Genomic DNA, 21,296 nt, shown 5'->3' with positions numbered 1-21,296 from the left:
CAAGAACCGAAGAGGAAGAGGAAAAGAACAAAAAGAGCTTCGAAATTTCAAATCCAAAACAATCTCTCAAATCGCAATGAGCCGAAACAAAACTCGAACCATACGTCCGCAACTCTAAGAATTAACAGATCCAAGTATAACTTGTGAATCGAAAATCGCATAAAAATCCCTCAAAAATTGTAGGAAAAAAAATACAAGTGGAACATCAAAATCGCTCAAATTTTGAAAACCCGAAGGATACAAGTAGGTTGGGCCTCCATTCCGATGAAAATCTCGACAAACCCTAATCCAAAAAACTCAAAGAGAAAATAAAAAAAGGGAGTCCTCAACGAATGGCTAAAATACCCATGCACAATAACTACAATTTACGTCCACACATGCGCAAAAATATCCATCTTTTTGTAGAAGCATCGAACGAACACGCCGCCTTCACGACTTCGCTTCGCCTCGACGCAAGCTTCGTGATGGCTCCATGTGTCCTCCGTCTCCGTCATCTAGCTGCACCGGACGTGCCCCCAATTTTGAGGCCCAAACCGGAAAACTTGTTGCCGCTCGGTTTTGAGGTCCAAGCCGGTAAACCTGTCACCTCCGATGTTGGAGCCCAGGTTAAGATTAGGTTGATGGCAAGGGCGGATCTGGTATTGATTCAAGGCTATTCAAATACATAGTATGTATATGTATTAAAAATAGAAAATAAGAGCATTACTAAAATAATTCTTAAATTCTACTCTCTCCGTTTCAAATTATAGATCGCTTGACTTTTCTGACTCCAAGTTTGAACACTCGTCTTATTTAAAAATTTGTGCAAAATATCATTTATTTTGTTGTGACTTGCTTTATTAATACAAGTTCTTTAAAAATGATTTAAATTTGACTATGTGTGCACAAATTTTTTGAATAAGACGAGTGGTGAAACTTGATCTAAAAAAATCATCAACCTATAATTTGGAAGAGTAATCTCTAACTCTGTTTATCCTTTAAGTAGAGGATCATCCTAAATATTACTTCTCCATGTATTCTTGTGTCCCCATGGTACTTCCCTTGTACCGCATATCCTATTATTTGAACCTTGATATATTAGGAAAATATGACACACGAATTTAAAGGTTGAAGGTCTAAGATCCGGTTCTAAAATAGCAAGTATTTGGGATAGGGTATAGATGTTTATTCTCAGATCAGAGAAGGGAGAGAGATGATTTAGGGTGTCTCTTGGAGATGATCTATTATCACAAAATAGACTTCCCAATCTCATATTGCCTCTTGTGTTCAAATGGCTCACTTAACCTCTTCTAGGTCCAGTCGCGACCTCCAACCGGTACCAATCCATCCCAATTCCACTTCCCCCTTCTCGTGTGATCACGTCCTTTCCTCTTCTGGCCGATGGCAGTGAACCCTAGCAGCCCAGCAGGTGACAGCTACCTGCGATGAGATGTGAGCGACCTGTGATGCTTGGAACAGCGCAGCACACAGCGGTGGCTAAAAAATATTCCATCCTTTGAAAATGCTGAATACCCAAACCCTAAATCCTAAGCCTGCCCCTGGTTGATGGTAATGACAAATGACATGGTTGAGTTTTGAGATTATGTTACATGCAGCAGAGAGGTCAAAAGCTGAACCGTCGATGGCCTGCTTCGCGTTCACCATAATGGCGGCATGTACCTCCAGGATAACTCTGCTCATCCTCACAGCACCATCAGCTTGTAGCCGGTCTCGTGCTCTTACTTGCATGAAAATCCATCTCTATATAGGCTTTGCTAGCTCCGACCACTATAGCAAGGTCTGGCGGCCGCGCCATACCTGCCCGTCACGAGGATCCCCGCTGCTGGCCATGGCAAACGTGCAGGCTTGTCCGGTGCTGCCGGTCCAACCAATAACCATCCAATTGTGCAGGCCAATGATCGGCGGTGCTTATACACGGTGCATTTTTCAACTTCAGTTGCACCAATAATCGGCGGCGACGATGAAGCAATGATGCTACCAATCAACAATCATGAGAGGGCAAAGTAGCAAACAATGTTCAACTTGAGCAAGCAACTCGCCGGCGACCAATAATACACAAATACAGTCAGGTGCTCCTTCGACTATATATCAACTGTCAAGTCAGATGCCGGTCAAGATTAAGTTGATGGTAATTACAAATGACATGGTTGAGTTCGGAGATTATATTACAACTAGTTGAATGCCCGTGTGTTGCTAGGGGTGCCATGTTGTTGTCAAATGGTAGCAACATTGCTTGTCTCAAAAGTGAACCTCCATTAGCTGTTGCAGTAGTCTGAAATTCTGAAGTAAGAAAAAGGACTCATGCATTACCAGAATCAAGCATAAAGTTGGGAATATTATGAACAAAATCTTTCCAGCTAATTATCAAAACTACAATCAATAGCTGAGTGTTGAGATTTCAAGTGTCAAATGTTGGAAATTTGTGATCTCAGGATAACAACCTAGATCTGCATGGCAAATAATTTCCACAAATTAGAGATAACATACCAAATAAGTCATGTACCGTGATTGGCAGGTACACCTAACGTTTCCATCTAAAAGTCGGCCCCGGTCCCACAGTGTTGTATATAAATATAAGGCAGAGGGGAACCCTCTCTAACCCTAATCAGTTAATCTCGCGATTAGCGAAACACCAATCAATTAGAGCGCTGGAGGGGCTGGAAGCGCGACTTCCTCATCTACTTCGTGGCAGGCACAAGGAGTTGCTGTTCCTCATCTACTTCGTGGCATGCACAAGGAGGAGTTGCTGCTCGTCAAGAACTTCATCAACAGAGAGATCTAAATCTCTCCAATGGTGAAGATTAAGTCTATTTTATCTACATCAGTCATCAGCCCTACTACTACAATTTCAGAGGCGTTCATGGATTCAAGAAGCTCTGGTCAGTTTAATCTAATTAATTCCGCATTAAGTAATTAGTGATCATGATTAGACTAAGCTAAGATCCTGTTTATGATTAATTAAATCTAACAATTGGTATCAGAGCCTTTTTAGTTCTATCATGATCCTAATTCAGAGCCATCAAGTTTTAAGCCTCTGTTAATAGCAGATTAGATCTGTTTTATGTTCATAAATGCAATCAGTGAGATGGTTACTTGTTTATGTGGAATTAGTACTCCGCAGATTAGCTTTTACAAGTTCCATGTGCAAATTAGATCTTTTTGCGCACAACTAAATGATCAGATTAAATGTATATTGGTTTTCACGTGTCTTTAGTCCTAGATTGGATCTGTTGTGCCTAATAAGATGCAGATCAAATCTTTATGTTCATGTGTAACGTGTGCATGACATGTGTCATTAGATCTCTACAGATAAGTTTATGAAAGTTCAAGTACTTGTTCATATGCAATTAATTATGCGCAGAAGTCTCATGTGTAAATCAATTTAAAATATGCCTAACTACGTGTAATTAGCATTTACAGTGTGGTTATGGTGCATGTTTAAGAAGGAATTAGCCTTATCCTACTCGGATTAGACCCTGATTAAATGCAAATCTTAATCTGATTGGACTAAGTACCTGATTTAAGATCTAAACAATTATGTTAATGCCAATTCATGTTTAGGCCGAGGTACATTCATTTAATTTGATGATTAAGTTATGCAGTTAGGGTCTAGGGTTTCGGCTACAATTTTTTTTCTCCCAAATTTAACTCACTGTATAAGTTAAATTCCGCATAATTGAAGCCAAATCCATGAGATTCGCTGCCTCAGTAAGCAATAAGAAGGAGGGGAATAGTCATTTTTCAGATGGCAAAAAAAACCCCAGACTTCATGAACCCTAACCATAGGTGAGCATCAGTGGCTTACCATCATCGACGGCAGCGTGCGGCATCATGATATGCCACTCGCGGTCGCCGGCGAAGCATCGTGAGCTTCACGGCATGCCAAACGAGGCACCCAGTGGAGCCCCTCGACGGCATGTTGCGCGACTAGCTCGCACGGCACGCCGGCGAGAGGGCCCATGGGGCGCCATGGCGGCCGTGTTCCTTGGCTGGCACATCAGTTGCCGCGGCGGCCGGGGAACGGCAGCACACGCTATGAGAAGGCGCGTCGCTACGGCAGGAGGCGGCAGCTGGCCTTGGCCACGGTGCGTCAGGTGCCTCTGGGCCGGCACACCCACGCAGGCCAGAGGCGGTGACCTACGGGGCCCGCGCCCCAAGGCGGCGATCTGCCCGAGCTCATGCCACACATGAGGCAAGCGGCGGCACGCGGGCGGACGCTCGGCACACGCGCTGCGGCCAGGCCTGCTCGGCGCCAGCAGCAGCAGGGTGGGCCTCGCGCGATTCCGGCCTGTAGCTGCGGCCATGTGGAAGGGGCGCCGGTGCAGAGCCCGCGTAGTCGCGCGCGCGTGATGCGGCGGCGCCGGCGGCCAGCCAGGCCAGTGAGTTGCGGCGGCTGCTGATTGAGGAGAGGGGAAAAGAGAGTGAGCCGGTTAGGGTTTTCCGACCGGCTTCGGTGTTATATATCGAATGGCATCAGTTTTCGGCCGTCCGATCGTAACGAACGACTGAGATTTGCTCCGTATTAGGGTTCGCGGGACGGGCCGAGCTGGGCCAGTGGCGCGCCTAATGGGCCGCGCGCTACTGAGCCGAGCTGAGTGCGCGAATTTGGGCTGCGCATGTGGGGGAGTTGACGGGCCATTTTAGTTTTTGGACCTGTTTTACGAGTTTTAGCCCAGGTTTACGTTATAAAGCTTTTTCCTTTACTGTATTTATGTTTTAAACATGATTATGTTGCTGGTTGAGCTTAAAGGCTTTATATAATTTCTTTTGCACTTAAAATTACCAGCTTTGTGTTTACTCAATGCCCATGAGTATTTATTTCATATTTGAGTTATATATTGTTTATGATTTCGCAAATAAGTTTATTGCTTAATTTATTTATGATAGATATTTCTCAATTATGAATAGTGATATTTTCCATAATTCTGATGTTATAAGGTCAATTTAAAAATAATTATGGAAAATCATCATTGATAATGAGTTTATTTTGGGCTATTAATGAGTCTTGCTATTTGAGCACAATTAATTTATAATGTCAGATGTGCTTGTTAAATGAGAAAGAATATATAAATTGATGAGCCTTATATCTATAGATTAATGAGCCTTATCATTTTTAGTGCAATTAAATTTATTGATGTTTTATGCACTAATTATATAAAGCAAAGTTTGAGGTTTATGAGCTTTATATTTACAGTGAAATTTAATCTCTTTATGATTTATGTGTTATTTCACTGCTTAAGTTTGAGTTTAAAATTCCAGAATAAGTGTATTTGACTTAATGTTTTCATTATGCTTTATTGATGAACATTGCATTAGTTCGCATTGTTTAAGCTGAAAAATTATATTTTTCCACCATGTGCAATTAAGATGCTCTCTAATCAAATGGAACCATCGAGAAGTTTGATTAGAGTACACTTGTAATTAATTCTGACCATCGTTGTTTTAATTATGAGTTAATGATAAGTTTCGTTTGTTTTCCCCATCGATGATGCAAATTGAAACTTATGGCATGATTTTAATCAGACCATCGTAGGGTTAATCTTGTGCTTTTATGTGCATCTTGTTGTATAAGATTATTGAGACTTCAATTTTATGATTTTTCAGTGGATTATAAGGACTTACTAAGTACCATTGAGCCCTTTAATGGCACCAACTTTCCTAAGTGGAATAATGTGGTGTGTGCAGTTCTCAGAGTTCTGGACTTTGATTACGCACTTTATGAGTATAAACCTGTTAATCATTCTATAAGTACTGAGAATCATAATGAGCAATTAAGTTGGAAAAAAAAATTCAACGAATTTGCAAAATTAGTTATAAAACATTCGATCTCAGATGCCAATGGGGAGTATTTCCTTATATGAAGGGTGATAGGGAACTAAGTGTGAAGGAGTTTATGAACTCCATTGAGGAAAGTTCTAAAGTTAATTATTCCAATTTCCTCATAAATAAGCTGTCTACCTCACGTTATGATGGGCACAATGGACTAAGTATACACATTAAGAGCATGTACAATATGGCTGCTGAGTTGAAAGCACTTGGCAGGTTCATCTCTGATGATCTGCTGGTGTCATATCTTATGGCTTCTCTACTAGAGAATTATAATAAGCGTGCTCAAAATGTGGATACTCCAGTAAGATATAAGTTATGTGAGTCACTTCATCAAGTGCAAAGGAAGGATAATAAAGTTGTCTCATAAGCTCTTTTAAGTTAAAGTTTCCCCTAAATTTTGGAGGATTGATTGAGATGCATTCCCAGTAGGTCATTAAATCTGACCCATAAGATCAGGGGAGTTCAAGGGGAGCAAAGTTTAATGATGATGATGATGATGATGATGTTAAATGCTTCGCATTAGTTTTATATATTTAGCCATATTTGTTTTCAGTAATAAGTGATTCTGAACATTTGCTAAGTTTTGAGATAATAAGTATATCATCATTGTTGATTTTGCTATCTTGTCAAGGAATTATTTTATTTATTTCTTGCATATTGTGTAATGCTTCAATAAGTTGTTGATGAGACCTTGTCGAAATTGTGGTATTATTAGTTAAATCACATTTCGAAGGGGAGAATTGGAATGTCTCATCAAGTATAAAAGATACTCCAGTTGTAATGTCTCATAAGAATGAGAGATACTCTAGTCATTAGATGTAAGACTATAAAGAGTTATCACCATATTTTATTTGCCCATAAAGATTGATATTCAAAAGGCTGAATTAGAAAATCGGCTCATATAAAGGGTGAATATGATGGAGAACGCTAAAAAAAAAACCATTGTGACAGGAGAATTACTCCATAAAGCCAATTGTCTCAAATAAAGTTAAGTGTGACTTTATTCATTATTCTGGCCATCGCTGATTAATGAATACATGTTCACAAAGTTTTGTTGCTCTAGTTCATTTTAGCCATCGCTATTTGACTAGTTCAATGAAGCTCGAGACTTTTGAAGTATGGCTTATATTTATCATTTCTGGCCATCGCTGTTTGGTAAATATTTGACCATAAACTTTGCTGCTCTTGTTCATTTCTAGCCATCGCTAGTGTGATCTTGATTAGTAAAGGAAATTGATCAATGGTATACTAAAGATAAAGAACTTATGTCATGATGAGCTACCATTTATGGATATCCTAATAAGTCTGAGGGGTACCATTTCTACCACTATAATTGTCTCAACTATTGTGTTTCTAAAGGAATGCAAAGATCAGTTGTTTCAATTGTTGTGTTCTTAAAAGAATGCAGAGATTAGTGGGAGTCAGTGGGAGCTCACAAAGGAGGAAGAGATGATTTGGAGAGATGTGGGCTTAGTTACCCCGCATCGATGATTCAAGTAGCAGAATCTCATAATATTTAACTCATGCCATTAGTTAAGTAAACCTCCATTTTAAGCTACCATATATTTTGTTGAGGATTCTCATAAGTTGATTAATCCCAACATGAATATGTGATATATAATAACGGTTGATGTTGGCATAAAAGAATGACCTCATTCGTTTTGAAAGGTCACTATAAAGGAGACCATAAATTGAGTCTATGAGCTTTAGTATAAATTTGTGATGGAATCAAATTAGTATCTTGCCATGATCATGATTCCGAAAGAAAATTAAAAATACTGAGCTTATAACTTACCATGATTAAATGTTCATGGATAAAGGTATGTACTGAGATTAAGGTGGAAAAGTTACTATCATAATACTTAAGTGGATGATGCTCTACTAAGTAAAGTGGCGATTAGAATATGCTACTAATATTGTGAGATTTCCTATCATCATTAAATTAAATTTAAAGTAATCTTGGTGAAAGCCTCTTATGTTTTGGGCATCAATGTACACTAAGATTGGACCAAGAAAGTGTTAGGATCATCACTTGAGATGTAAGTTGTCTAAAGTGATACAATAAGAATAAATATTAAGATATGCTGTTCTATTAGCAAATTATGTCTAATACCCTAAGAATAAAGTTGAGATAAAGTTAAGGAAGATGTTTCTTATGCTTCAATCTTTTGAAGCTTATGCATGAGTCTCTAAGTGATGGACTTTGCATTTGTAAGCCGGAAATCCTTATGTGTTTAATATTATCCAAAAGAGGTCCATTGGATAATGTACAAGACACCATAGCATGCTTGTTTATTATAAATTATTTAGCTAAGAGTTCTGTAAGAGTGTGAGGATGTAAAAGTGCACATTAAATTATGTCCTTCACTTTCGCAGAAAAGAGCAATTTTATTGAGAGCTCTAAGCAAACTTGGCATAATGAAAGCTGAGATTGCATAAGGCATGTTTTAACTTATCAAGCTTTAGAAATATATTCCGGTGTTAAGTTTATGGACAGCAAATTGATACTGCTATGATTGCAGTATTCATTCGAGTAACAACATAATTATTGATGATGTCTAGACTACTGATGATTAAGTATTATGTTGTGAAAGAAAGGTCCCAGGATCAAGTTATTAAAGTTAAATAAATAAGTTTGAGTTTATGCTAGCAAGTTATTCAAGACTTGTCACTCATCTCATTTAATTTTTTGCGAAATTAAGTATGAGATTTTCGAACGGTCTTGGACCTGATTCTGGATAGATGATCATTCCCAAATAAGTAATAAGCGTTCTATCGAGATATTGCAGTGAACTGTGGGTAATGGAGTCCCGGTAGTGAATTAAATACTACTGACGACGCATTGGTCCGGTCTTACTATTGTACTGAGTGTGAACATAAGTTTAAAGCGAACCTAAGTTGTTAACCGTTCGATCAAGTGGGAGAATGTTGGAAATTTGTGATCTCAGGATAACAACCTAGATCTGCATGGCAAATAATTTCCACAAATTAGAGATAACATACCAAATAAGTCATGTACCGTGATTGGCAGGTACACCTAATGTTTCCATCTAAAAGTCGGCCCCGATCCCACAGTGTTGTATATAAATATGAGGTAGAGGGGAACCCTCTCTAACCCTAATTAGTTAATCTCGCGATTAGCGAAACACCAATCAATTAGAGCGCTGGAGGGGCTGGAAGCGCAACTTCCTCATCTACTTCGTGGCAGGCACAAGGAGTTGCTGTTCCTCATCTACTTCATGGCATGCACAAGGAGGAGTTGCTGCTCGTCAAGAACTTCATCAACAGAGAGATCTAAATCTCTCCAATGGTGAAGATTAAGTCTATTTTATCTACATCAGTCATAGATCCTGTTTATGATTAATTAAATCTAACATCAAATCCTTGTCCATGTTGGCTACTTGATAGTAAACTAGTCAATTGGATTCAATGTTTCAAACTCTTAAGAGGAAACTATAAATGTTTACATGGATTAATGATGAAAACATTGCTCGTGTACCTGACATACACTTGATGCAGACAAGCGCTTCTTCTCAGCAACAAGCACTGCCAAAAAGCACTCTACATAGCATTGGCAGATTCCCATTTACTGAGGCATTCGAAAACACTGCCTTGATTATTTTTATTCAAATTTGTCAGAACTTGATTTTGTTGCTTGAACACAACAGATACAGAATCAAATGATGTCATTCCTTTCAAAAAAAAAAAAGAATCAAATGATGTCAAGGTTCTCCACACAAATTTCATCGAATGCATAGCACGCATGAGACATATCACATATGGAAGCCAGAATGAATTGATGAACAAAAACGGACACGTGAGGAGTAGCAGCTGTTGATGTACCAGGAACAACCTTGAGCAGAACCAGACAAGAAGCCACCATAGCTAGAATTCAAATTTAAATCACAACAGTTTAGCTGCCAATTGAGTACAAGTATAGATTATTCTAATCCATAGGAAGTAGGAAAACCAACAGATTTTTATGTTGCATTGAAACTAAAATCTAACTAATGATCTGTGCTCACAGTTTTTTTTGGAACAGATGGCCCCTGCTTGCAGACAATGGGTGTTCCAAACCAAGGAAATGGTTGGCTGTTTGTCCTCCGAATTGATTTATAGGTTGTCCTAAGGGGAAGCTCTTAAAATGTTGTAAACCTGAAACATTAGATAGGAATGGTGACTACAAGTCAGTGTTATAATGTAGGGAGTGTTATATGAAACATAACCCAATTACTCCTAACTGTCTAATGCACTTGTACAGGTTCCTAATTACTTTGTCCTGCACCCAATTCTCAACACAAAACTAATATAATTGCTCACAGTAAAGGCCCGAGTACTGAAAACAATACAGTTAATAAGGGGAAACAATAGAGAAATGAATGAAGTGGAAACAACAGAGAAATGTATAACACACAGAAAGCAATGGCAGCAGTAAAATTGAAACACAGCGGCCCTGCACTAGTAGAGGTCCCGCCTCCTCCCAGGTGATGAGGACCACACAGAAATTTGTGAATGCGTAAGTATTAGGACTAGGTGAGAGATTTAGCATTTTGTGCTACTTTTAAATCAGTTTAGACTGGGACATTGAAAGAAGACAGTAAAATTACAACACTCACCCAGTAACAGATTGGCAATGCAGTTGTGAAGGATCTCCTCTACGAATTAAAATCACAACTCACCCAATCAAATAAAAAAAACCATACCTATTGAGCTCTTCTATTGCAAGATCTGAATTTGCAGATCAAGCCACTGCCTCATGCTATTGTGATTCCTTGACTTAATATGGGATGGTTTTTATATAACAACCATCAGTACATTACTGAAGGAAACAAAAAAAAGTTGCACCAGTTAACTTGTAACCATGAACACTGTTATAGCCAAACAGTTCTTACAAAAGCAATCAAATATCCTACTTGCCCTATTTGCCAGAAATGGACTCTGTAGAATAATCCACTCACATGTACTTGCAGCAATATTAATTGGATAAGAAAAATGAGAATATGTTAATTTACAGTTTTACACAATTGCAATAGGTATTGGTCTTTCACTTGTATGATACAAAAATGTCAGCGTTGAGGATCACATGCTGGACAACTGATGAAGACATAAGGGAGCACTTGCAATTCGCCCAATGGAAACATCGAGTATATATATATCAAGATTCCAGAGCCATATGGAAGCACAAACTAAACGAGACCCTAGCCCTAGAAATTCCAGTCCAAATCGTGGGAAGCAGTAGGAGTTAAGGGTGTGCGACTACGATACTTCCGCAAAAAAGCAATTCCCGCACAAAGAAGCCTAGCAATCCGAACAATCCCAAGGAGCCTTGGGAATTCTTGGGACTACGAGCATTAGAGAGATGGAAAGGGAAACGTACACCAGAATGATGATTCAACAACTCTATGCTCAACAAGCTCACTTGAGGAATCGGGAACCCACCTGAGGAGGCGCAGGGCGAGCGGCAGCCTACTCTGCTTGCTGGTCAGGGAGGAGGAGCGGCAGCCTGCTCTGCTTGCTGGTCAGGGTGGAGGAGGAGGCGCAGGGCGAGCGGCAAGGATGCGTCCCGCGAGGCCGGAAAGCGGAGACCGCGGCCCCTTGTTGCTGTTGCCGAGGAAGGAACCAAAGACGGCTCGGGCTCCTCGGTCTTCACGGGCACAGGTGGCGAGGCAGCGGCAGACGCACGGACCCGGGCAGGGGGCATCGCGTCCTTGAGTGGAGCCAGCGGCTGGGCACGAGTGGGGAGGCAATGCAGCGGGCGGTCGGCGCCGTCGGAGGCGACGCGTCGGTCGGGGCGTCAGGGTGGGGGAGCGGGGACGTGGTGGTGGAGGGCAGCGGCGCGAGCTGGCAACTGCTCTCTGCTCGAGCGGGGGAGCGACGAAGCGTGGAGGGGGCGGAAGCACGGGAGCGGGAGGCAGACCCACGGAAGACGCAGACCCACACGGGAGGGTAAACAGTTTAGATAGTAGTAGATATTACATGCAGCTGAGAGGTCGAAAGCTGAACCGTCGATGGCCTGGTTCACCATAATGGCGGCGTGTGCCTCCAGGATAACTCTGCTCATCCTCACAGCACCAGCAGCTTGTAGCCGATCTCGTGCCCATACATGCATGAAAGCCATCTCTATATAGGCATTGCTAGCTCCGAAGGGAGGATCCACCGCTATAGCAAGGTCCGGCGGCCGCTATACAGGCATGTTTAGTTTGAGGTTTGGCAAAGCTGCGCGGGCCAGGCAGCACTCCAGGCGTTCGTTTTGATCGCCTGGGGCTGAGATCGCTGCCTGGCCAGCGAACACTCGATCCAAACAAGCCCTGCCTGCCCGTCACGAGCACCCCGGCTGCTGGCCATGGCAAACGTACAGGCTTGAGTGCCTGACACATGGAAGATGGAACTGTAGCAGTTTGCAGCGTCCGCTGCATATATAACTATATATTATCCCTCCGTTTAAATTGTAAATCATTTTGACAAATCTAGATACATATAATTTTTACATGTATGTAGACATAACATGCTATTTGCCTCTTTCTTCTCACCGCAATTAGCTTAAGTGGTATGTTCAATTACTATTTCATGTTTTTTCAGTTTATGATCAATTAGTTATGATATTCAGAGCTCCATATTGCTTTTGTTTTCTATATATGTTCTATATAGGCATAGTAGTAGCGGTAGTTAATTTCTCTATAGGTAGATTTTAATCGGGAATTTACAAGCCCGAACTAGTACAATAGTCCTATTTTCAACGTTTGACTATAAAATCGGATAGCAGAGGTTGTCCAACTATTAAAACCGGACGAATACGATCTTTTGGGTGGTTTTAAAGGTGGTTTTGTATTAAAAAAAATAAAAAATCTGTTTAGAAGAATATGAAACTGATATCAATTTTTTTTCTAAAAATACAACCTCTCTTTTGGTGCTCCATTTGAATCTTATTTATTAAAAAATAATAGGCATAACTATAAGCAAATAAAAACTAGGAACATGAAAAAAATTTGATATGCATAACTGGCAAGTAGAGTGCAATAGGGAGGTTACAGAAAAATATTGGCACCTATTTCATATTTTTCTGATTTGAATTGAATTACTTATAATTTTTTCGTTTGAACTTGAATAGTTTTAATTTTCACAAAATGAAAAATCACATTTGAAACCACAAGGGATCAATTGCCCGATTTCAATAGTTGGATGACCCTCATAATCTCGTATTGTAGTTGAAGGTTGGAAATCAGATCTTTGTGGTAATTTGAGGATGTAAACTAGATTTTGTTTTCGTTTTAATCTTGGATGTGGATCATGGATATAGCTCCCATTGTTCTTCCAGCACAGGTGAAACGGCTAGGACCACAGGACCCAGGTCATCTCGAGCGTAGGAACCCCATCCTCCGATGTTACTAGATCTTTGTATGATTCTCAGCAGGAGCCATTAATTATCGAATAGAACAGCAGTCCCGAGGCCGCAAAAGAGACGTTGTATGCTCAACCACAGCAAGAAGTAAAAGGCGCCGAAAGCATATCGACCATATCTTCTGAAGGTTGAACCGAACATAAGATCTGTCGCCGCCGTTAGCCATCACCAATGGCAGCTGGAAGAGCAAATCCGCCGCCGCCAGTAGTGGCACTAGTGACCCGAAAGACGATTCCAGCAGATGGAAAAGCAGATCCAATCCCACCTCAAAGAGGATTAGGTACGTTCGATCTCTCAATGAAGAGTACGACGTCTCTAAAGAAAACGACACATCCCTCGGAGGAGATCCAGTACGACACAGAAAGCCAGATCGAAAACATCGAAAAGACGATCCAAAATCTAACCTAATTATTCTGAAGGAAAGGAAAATTATTAGAACAAAATCTAATGATGAAGTAGATCTTCAAGAGGATGGACCTCGCCCCCCTTGCCACCGGCTAGGAGGCCAGAGACAAGGGGAGACGGGGGCCAGAGACGGCGACGGCAGCGGGCGGCAGGCGCAGTGTGGAAGGTGATCCGCCCGAGTCGCCCCTGGGGCAACACGAGGGACGAGGCGCTTACAATTTAGCCAAATTGCTAGATGTAGTTTCTAGTTAGTTAGGAAGTGTGTGGTGTGTGTTGTAAGTTCAGATACTACAACTTTAGACGAGGCTTTCAAAAAAACCTTGTTTAGGCCTATTCACTAAAAGTCATCCATATGCAACAGAACTGTTGAAGCCCACCCATCCTTTCAAAAAAAAAAGCCCACCCAAACCGCCGACCTTGTTCGAGACTCGAAACAACACAAACATGCAGACAGCGCGTGCACGCACATACACACACTGCATTTTACATATCAGAGGCCAATGAGCAGAGAGCATGGTGATTGGTGACACCCAAGATGGCTCCGGGTTCAAATGTTCAAGCGTGCACAGTGTGTAACGGTGCCACAGACTTGCCGAAGCAGGAGCTCGACACAGTGCAGTTGGCGAAGCAGGCGATGGGCACCTTGCTGAGAACGCACGTGACCGCGCACATGATCAGGCAGGTCTGGCACTGCCACGACTTGAAAAATTTTAAACACAATCAGCATGTTAACAACAACATCATGAGCATCATTAAGGCATAAAGGAGCATCATGTGCATGTGTGTTTTGTTTTGAATTTAATTTCGTGTATGTGTGAATTTGTGCTTGTTAAGAAAGTTCAAATTTTGTTGTGCAACTTGGACTCCAGAAATTTTATTTAAATACTAGATTTCAAATGTTGATTTAAAAATATTTTTGCAGGATTTTATGACTTTTGAGCAGAGCCACAAAATTCTCGGAAATCTAAAAAATAGTCTCTTTGTTCTTTTTGTTGCGACCAAATTACAAAAGATTTTCTAGTGATTCTTCTTGAATTGTGTTCTTGGTGATTTTATCTATCTCCATTAAAAAATTGGTGAATTTTTGAGCTGGGCAACACCTTCGTTTCAAATTTCAAACTTGTTTTCTTCTTTTTCCTCGCCCGGGCCCACCCGTCAGCCTCTCCATCTCCTCCTCTCTCTGTTCTGCTCGGCGCGCCGCACGTGTTACCGCCGCTGGCCATCCTCGTTCCGCATGCATCCTTATATGCGCCGAGTCCGCCTCCTCACCCTCTCTTTATCCACGCACGACCCCTTCTTTCCCCTCCCCCAAAGCCTAGCCCTCCATTGCCGCCGCCTGGAGCTCGGTCGCCACCGTGATTCATCGTCTCCGGTGAGCGCCACCTCGATTCCTCGCATGGGGAGCTTCCTTGCATCATCCTCCTTCGTTTCCCTTTCTTACCCGGCCCCCTCCCTTGTCGTGCAGGGCTGCCGGCATCGCCCTCCGCCCGCAGCCGCCGTTTGCCGCCGCGCCGACCGCTCGCCGCCGCTCCTCGTCAGCGCTGTCACCGGTGAGGTCCACCGCCTCCTCCTCATCACCGTGCGCGCCTCCCCCGGCCTGCTCCGGCCCCGCCTCGTTGCACCGCCTCGCGCCGCCGTCGCCGCGCACGTGCGTGAGCGCTTGCACCGCGCGACGCGCGACACCGTGGCCGCGCCCACGCGCGGGTCAAGGCGCGTGCCTTGCCTTGACCCGGCGGGTGGGTCGCTGGCCCGTGGGCCCCGCTTGTCGGCCTCTGGGCCGGCGCTGCGGGGTGCACCTAGCATTTTTTACTAGGGGTTTGTGATGTTTTATATGTCTGCAATTTTGCAAAATGCGTAGAAAATTTTATAGACCTCGGAAAAATGCAAAATTTATTTTTTTGGGTTTGTATCGCTGAGTTCTACTTAGGAAATGTTTTATTTTATATGTTTTTTTGCTGTTTGTTAAAGTTTTAGTGTGTTTCTCTTTGTTCTGTCCAAAAATGGTTTAAGGTAGAACTTTTTTCTGGAAAGTGATAAAATAGTGAAACTAGTTTTGTTAGCTTTGTTTTCATACCTATTATCTATGATAATTTTCTTGGATTTGTGTAGTTATGTTTGCATGTCGTTTCTGATTTATCTTTTTTCGAATAGCTGAAAATTAATATATTTATGATTAATTCTAGGAAAATGTTTTGTCTGCAAAACCAATTTTTATGGGTTCCTTGTAAGGTCATCTACATGCTCAATTTAAGTTATGATTTATTCTTGCTATGAAAGTTCCTTTCTTGGTTCTTGCTCTAGCTTCCTCGTTCGCGTTGAGGGATCATTGTCATCGCGTGTGTTATGTTTCGGCATCATCGCGTTGTGACATTCTTTGTTCATGTCATATCACTCGTGCATAAGCATAGCATCATGCTAATGCATGTATCTCCTTCATGCATGCTAGTGACCGAACCATCGGAGGTCGAACCCGTGGAGCCCACCGAGTCCGTTGAGCCTGAACCCGGAGTCCAGTTCGCGGTCGAGCTCGAAGATAACCAATGCAAGCAGCTAAGCATATTCCTTGCACCTATCTAATCTGATTTAGTTTAGTTATCTCACTTGGGTATTGTTGGGCTATATGTATGTATAGTATGTATGTATTGCAATTTGATACCTATTCTCGTGCATTACCCTTCCTTGAATTGTTATCCATGTCCTCGCCACGTGTTAGTCAGTTAATTACTTAACTTGACTAGATGCTTAGCCCTGCTTTGATTTCTTATCGCTTGCTAGGAAGGAATGTTTGGAGTATCACACTTGCCGGTTATCCTTGTTGCACTGGTTCGACTTGGTTGTAAGAGTTTGGTAGTACCGAGATTCGAGCGGAATGATAGGGCCTAGAGAATATTGTCACATGGGCATAGTCCGCTTGAATCGTTTAAGGACCGTCCGTGGATATCATCGACTTTGAGCAATTTTTCGTGCTACCACATATCCAATATAATGGTACGGATGAGCCAATTACCTCCTTTGACTTGATCATTGATGTGCAGTCCTAGATACGTGGCCAAGGGCTATGCAGGGAGGCTTAGGGGTGTTCCCGGGTGGACTTGTGAGTAGGAAAGTTTAGAGGCGTCTTCGGTGGAACTAAGTTCTCCACGTGTAAGTTAGGTGTGAAGTTCAATGATCGAGTCTTGTTGGGAACAGTTGACGTGGGTACCCCCTTGCCCGGCGTGATCGGCTGGGTGAGTCGCATGGTCCTAGCGTCGTGTGGGTAAAGTAGTACACCCTTGCAAGATTTAATCAATTCGAATTGTCGCACTCTCGGTTATGAGCAAGCTCTTGGTTCGTCGAATTCCTCGTAGAGAGTTTCGGGTATGTTGGAGTGGTTCTTGCCACCTTTATGATCATTCATATATTATGCTCTTAATTAACTTAAACTTTTGGGGTTGGGGCAAAATAATTAATCCTGCTAGGTGATAGTTTAGAGGGCTTTTGTTGTGCAATAATTTGAAGCGTCCCCTCATAAGAGAAGACTTAAAAGTGATACAATATCAGTCCCAGGAGGCTGATAACACTTTTATAACATCAGATGGTATATCACCGTACAACTCTACGCGGAAGTGGGCAGTGAAGCGCCACTATTGCGAGGATAACAACTAACACCCACACAACGATATTAACTACGAAGAGGGGGTCATCAGAGTCTTGCGCCATACGAAACTTCCTGCGGGTGACCCTATCCACAGGCAAGGTTGGGTGCAGGACGGAACCTCTACTCGACGTCTTCGGGAACGAAGTCTGGATCTTCCTCTGTAAAAATTAAGAATGGGGTGAGTACAAACGTACTCAGCAAGTCCAATCACACCCACGGAGGGGGTATAAACAGAATATAATGCACAGGATAAATCAAGGATGAGGCTAGGGTTTTATTTGCGGAAAGCAAATTTTGATGCAGGGGTTCATTTAAAAGAAAGGATTTTCAAAATAAGTTTTCTTGTACCAAGTAAGACGTAGTGTTGATCCACACAGGATCCAAATTTTAAGTTGCTACTGGACTCCTCATCCGCCGTCGCACACAGCACAACTGCCGGACACTTTTCCCAAAACAACTCACGCCAACCCGTCCATTCCCAGAAGAACCACTAGTTATGTGACCACACCGTAACTCACACAGTACCGTGGGCACGGCTATTCGAATAGATTTTAACTCTGTAGAGGTGTGCAACTTTACCCACAAGCGGGGTACCACAGCTCGATCACCGTAGTGTCGGTGCAGATCCCAACAAAGTCATTACCCACCTTAGCTAGACCTGACTAGCCATCACGGGATCCACCAAGGGGTCATTGACCTATCACAGAGGTTGTAATCGGGGCATAAGTCATACAGAGCTAATCCCTTCTCCTTGATCACCCGTTACTCTTAGCTCTCCTGATGGCTATCAGACTAACTAGTGGGGTTTATGCTAAGCCGTTGCCCATTCAATGGTCGAGTGGTTTGCACGATAGTGGGGTTAGGTGAGATGACACACCAACTCGTTCCTTAGTTGTGACAAGATGGATATCTCCCTTCCTTGCTCTGCCATACAGGCACGAGCACACCATTCGGCAATTCACACAGAAGTGCCATCCATCTCGTCTAATCTCATCTTTCGAAATCCCACATTTTTCCCTTCCCACACACTCACACATTTTCCTTTTATAAAACAAGTTGTATTGTGTTTAAGGTCCTAAGCGTTCTAGCAGCGATTAACGTCCAAACACATTCAGACATTAATCTAGGTGGTCAAGGAATGGTTATAACAAATCAAGGGGTGGCTATCCAACCATGTTTTCAGCAGGCAAAACATATGCAGTTTTATAAAAGAGGCCAATAGGTTGTGTTTATAAAAACTAGGACAAAACATGCATCAAAGGGCGAGATTGAACTTGCTATCTTCAAAACCTTCCGGGAGGTCCTGGTCGAAGTACTGTCCTTCGGGCTCGGGGTCGCAGAACTGGTCCTCGTTTGCTTGCTCGCAGTACTGCTCGTCGACGGGTTCTCCCTCGTTCACACCGTGATCTACGACGCATACAAACAAACACACAATCAAGAAAAAGAAATAAAAGTTTTATAGCTGAGCTCGATTCGGAAACAATTAAGATATGGAGATAGAAGTAATATTTTTGGGCGGTTTCCTAATGGCATGGCCAAAACTATGTTAGTAATGGCGTGGTAAAGTTTCAGGTCGATCGGAGATTGTTTTGCGCATGAAATGATAAGTTAACGGGGTGTTTAGGGTCTAAACAAGGGTCCAGGGACTTGTTTGTAAATAGTGAAAGGGCCTGATTAGAAATCTGGGGAATGTTTGGGTTATTCTAGGAAAGGGTAGGGTTTTGTTTATAAATATGTTTAAATGGTGGAGGGTTTATTTAGGAATATAATAAAAGGAAGGGCTTAATTTGCAAAAGGGCCAAAGGGTGGAAGGGTTCTTAAACAAATAAAAGAAAGGGGAAGGGGGTTATGGGCAAATTGCCCTTTCTTCTTCTCTCTCTCTCCCCGCAGAACAGGGGAGGAGGCCGGCGCGCCGGCGACGGCCCTAGGCCGGCGACCTGGGGGCTCGTCGGTGCTCGGGGAGCGGGGGAAAAGGGAGAGGGCGGCACGGGGAGTTGATTCCCAGCCGCGGCTCGAGCGGAGGTGGCCTGTGGAAGCTTGGCCACGGCGGCGGGCGGCGGCGATGGTGGTGGCGCCACTGGGGAGCTTAGCGGCGGCCCGGAGCTTGGGGAAAAGCACGAGGGAGTCCTGGGGACTAGATTCCCCCGCTCACCTTGGGCGATGGCGGCCCGTGGACGGCTCACCACAGCGGCGGGCGGAGTTCTGCGGTTATGGAGGTGGCGGCGACACTAGAGAGCTCTAGGAGGAGGCTATAGGTGGCGGTTGGCGTCGTGGTGGCGAGGAAGCGGCGTAGGGGCCTATTTATAGGCCGCGAGAGGCGGTGGTGGCCGGTGGGGAGGCCGGCGAGCGGTGCGGGGTGGCTTTAATGGTGCTCGGCGTCGCGGAGCGGAGCGGCGCGCGATTCGCGGCGGCGACGCGACGGCTCGGGCAGGGTTAACGCGCTGGGGAGGACGAGCATGTGGAGGGACCGGCTGCTCAGCTTGGCGTCGCGTTGCGCGGCTCGAGCGGCGAGGCGGCGGCGCTGTGCGAGCAGTGCGCGCGTGTGCGTGGCCGGCTGCAAGAGGCGGGCACAGGAAGGCGGTGATGGTGCTGACAGCGGGAGGCGTGGCGGGCTTTGGGACCGCGTGGAATGCGTGCAGCGCGTGGCAGGCGGTGGCGGGGTGCACGGCCAGGGGGAGGCGCGTGCACGGGCAGGCGGCGAGCCGAGCGGCATTCGGGGGTGCGCGGCAGGGGAGAGGGAGGAAGGAGAGAGAGGGAGAGGGAAGGAAAAAGAAAAGAAAAAGAAAAGAGAAAAAGGGGAAGGGAAAAAGAAAGAGAGAGAGGGAGAGAAAAAAAAGAGAGATCGACCGGCGGATCTCGCGGCGGCGACCGCAGCCGGACGCGCACGCGCGCCGGTCGGGCGTGATGCGGCGGTCGGCGGTACGCGACGCGCGGAATAGGAAAAAGAAAGAGACGAGACCGTGATTGATTCGGATGTTAGGGCAGAGATCTGATGGGACAGGTTTCGGGGAAAAAGGGCTCAGGGGTTTAGGAAGGTTTGAGCGCAACGATAAAAAATTTTGAAGATTATTTTCCACGCGTGATTTATTTGGTAGATTTTCGGGATGTTACATAATTACTTAACCCTAAAGTTTTCATTTGAGACTTTGCATAATTCTTGTTTATTTAATCGCATAAGTCTTGCGAGTACCTTTTGTACTCAGGTTGCTTTCTAAATCTAGTTGCAGGTGACCCGGAAGTGGTGTTCGGCCACTTCTACCCCGCTGATCCAAATGCGGGGGAGGAGTAGGTCGTTGTGGCTGTAATGATGTCCTTGAGCAAGGCATCATCATCTTAGTATGCTTTTATCATAATCGAGCTCCGTGAGAACATGTAAATATAATAAACTCTAAATTCTGTTTAATATGGCTTTCGTGAGCCCAAGGCTTGTGATGAAAGATAGTTTGAACCCTCCTATATCGAACCTGTAATGAACTTTGGTAATGTAAAACTGCTCTTTGTGATTCCGTGGCGATGTATCTGATTGTAAATGGTATGTGCATATGCTGGATCCTGGGTGTATGTTGGAGCACATACCGGGACTATCGGATTTGCGGTCGTTTTAGATGAATTGTGTTGATTAAGTGCCTCTAAAATGTGGATTAACACGTGGCGTGTCGAGAGACGGACACGTGTTAACTCTTATTTTAATAGATTAATTAATAATTTTCACCTAAATCGAGTGCAAATTGGGCGGTTCTCACGAGCTCGCCCCCGGGCAGATGTCGCCCGCATCGCCGTCGCCGCGCTGCCGCCCCATCAGGAGACCCAGCTCCTCGGCGAGACCGTGCTCCCGCACCAGCAGCACGCCAGCCTGGTCATCCCGCGACGGCGGCGGCGGAGACGCGAGGGCCGGCCGCGCCAGGTCCGACCCGACGCACAGGAGCAGCGTGCAGGCGGCGGCCAGCTTCAGAGCAGAGGAAGAGGCGGCCATCGCAAACTCGCAGCTATAGCTGCTGCTGCTTTCGGTTGCAATGTGATGAGATG

The 21,296-nt window shown here is 43.9% G+C and overlaps 1 protein-coding gene and 1 long non-coding RNA gene across 2 annotated transcripts; both read right to left on the bottom strand.

Moving 5' to 3' along the window:
* Nucleotides 1–625: 625 nt before the first annotated feature.
* LOC120695662 lies at nt 626–11,762 on the bottom strand. Its single transcript, XR_005683783.1, has 4 exons — nt 11,269–11,762; nt 9,329–9,984; nt 1,590–2,280; nt 626–1,419 (listed from the first exon to the last, which is right to left on the bottom strand). It is a non-coding gene; the product is annotated as an uncharacterized LOC120695662 (long non-coding RNA).
* A 2,426-nt stretch (nt 11,763–14,188) lies between these two features.
* On the bottom strand, nt 14,189–21,247 carry LOC120695348. Its single transcript, XM_039978623.1, has 2 exons — nt 21,022–21,247; nt 14,189–14,332 (listed from the first exon to the last, which is right to left on the bottom strand). The coding sequence occupies exons 1-2, from the start codon at nt 21,241–21,243 to the stop codon at nt 14,189–14,191; spliced, it is 366 nt and encodes a 121-aa protein (XP_039834557.1). The 5' UTR covers nt 21,244–21,247.
* Nucleotides 21,248–21,296: the final 49 nt, after the last annotated feature.

The sequence above is a fragment of the Panicum virgatum genome, chromosome 2K (assembly GCF_016808335.1).
Source record: "Panicum virgatum strain AP13 chromosome 2K, P.virgatum_v5, whole genome shotgun sequence".
NCBI classification, from domain to species: Eukaryota; Viridiplantae; Streptophyta; class Magnoliopsida; order Poales; family Poaceae; genus Panicum; species Panicum virgatum.
The sequence above is the reverse complement of the archived record's forward strand: the minus strand, read 5'-3'. Positions and strand labels throughout refer to the sequence as shown.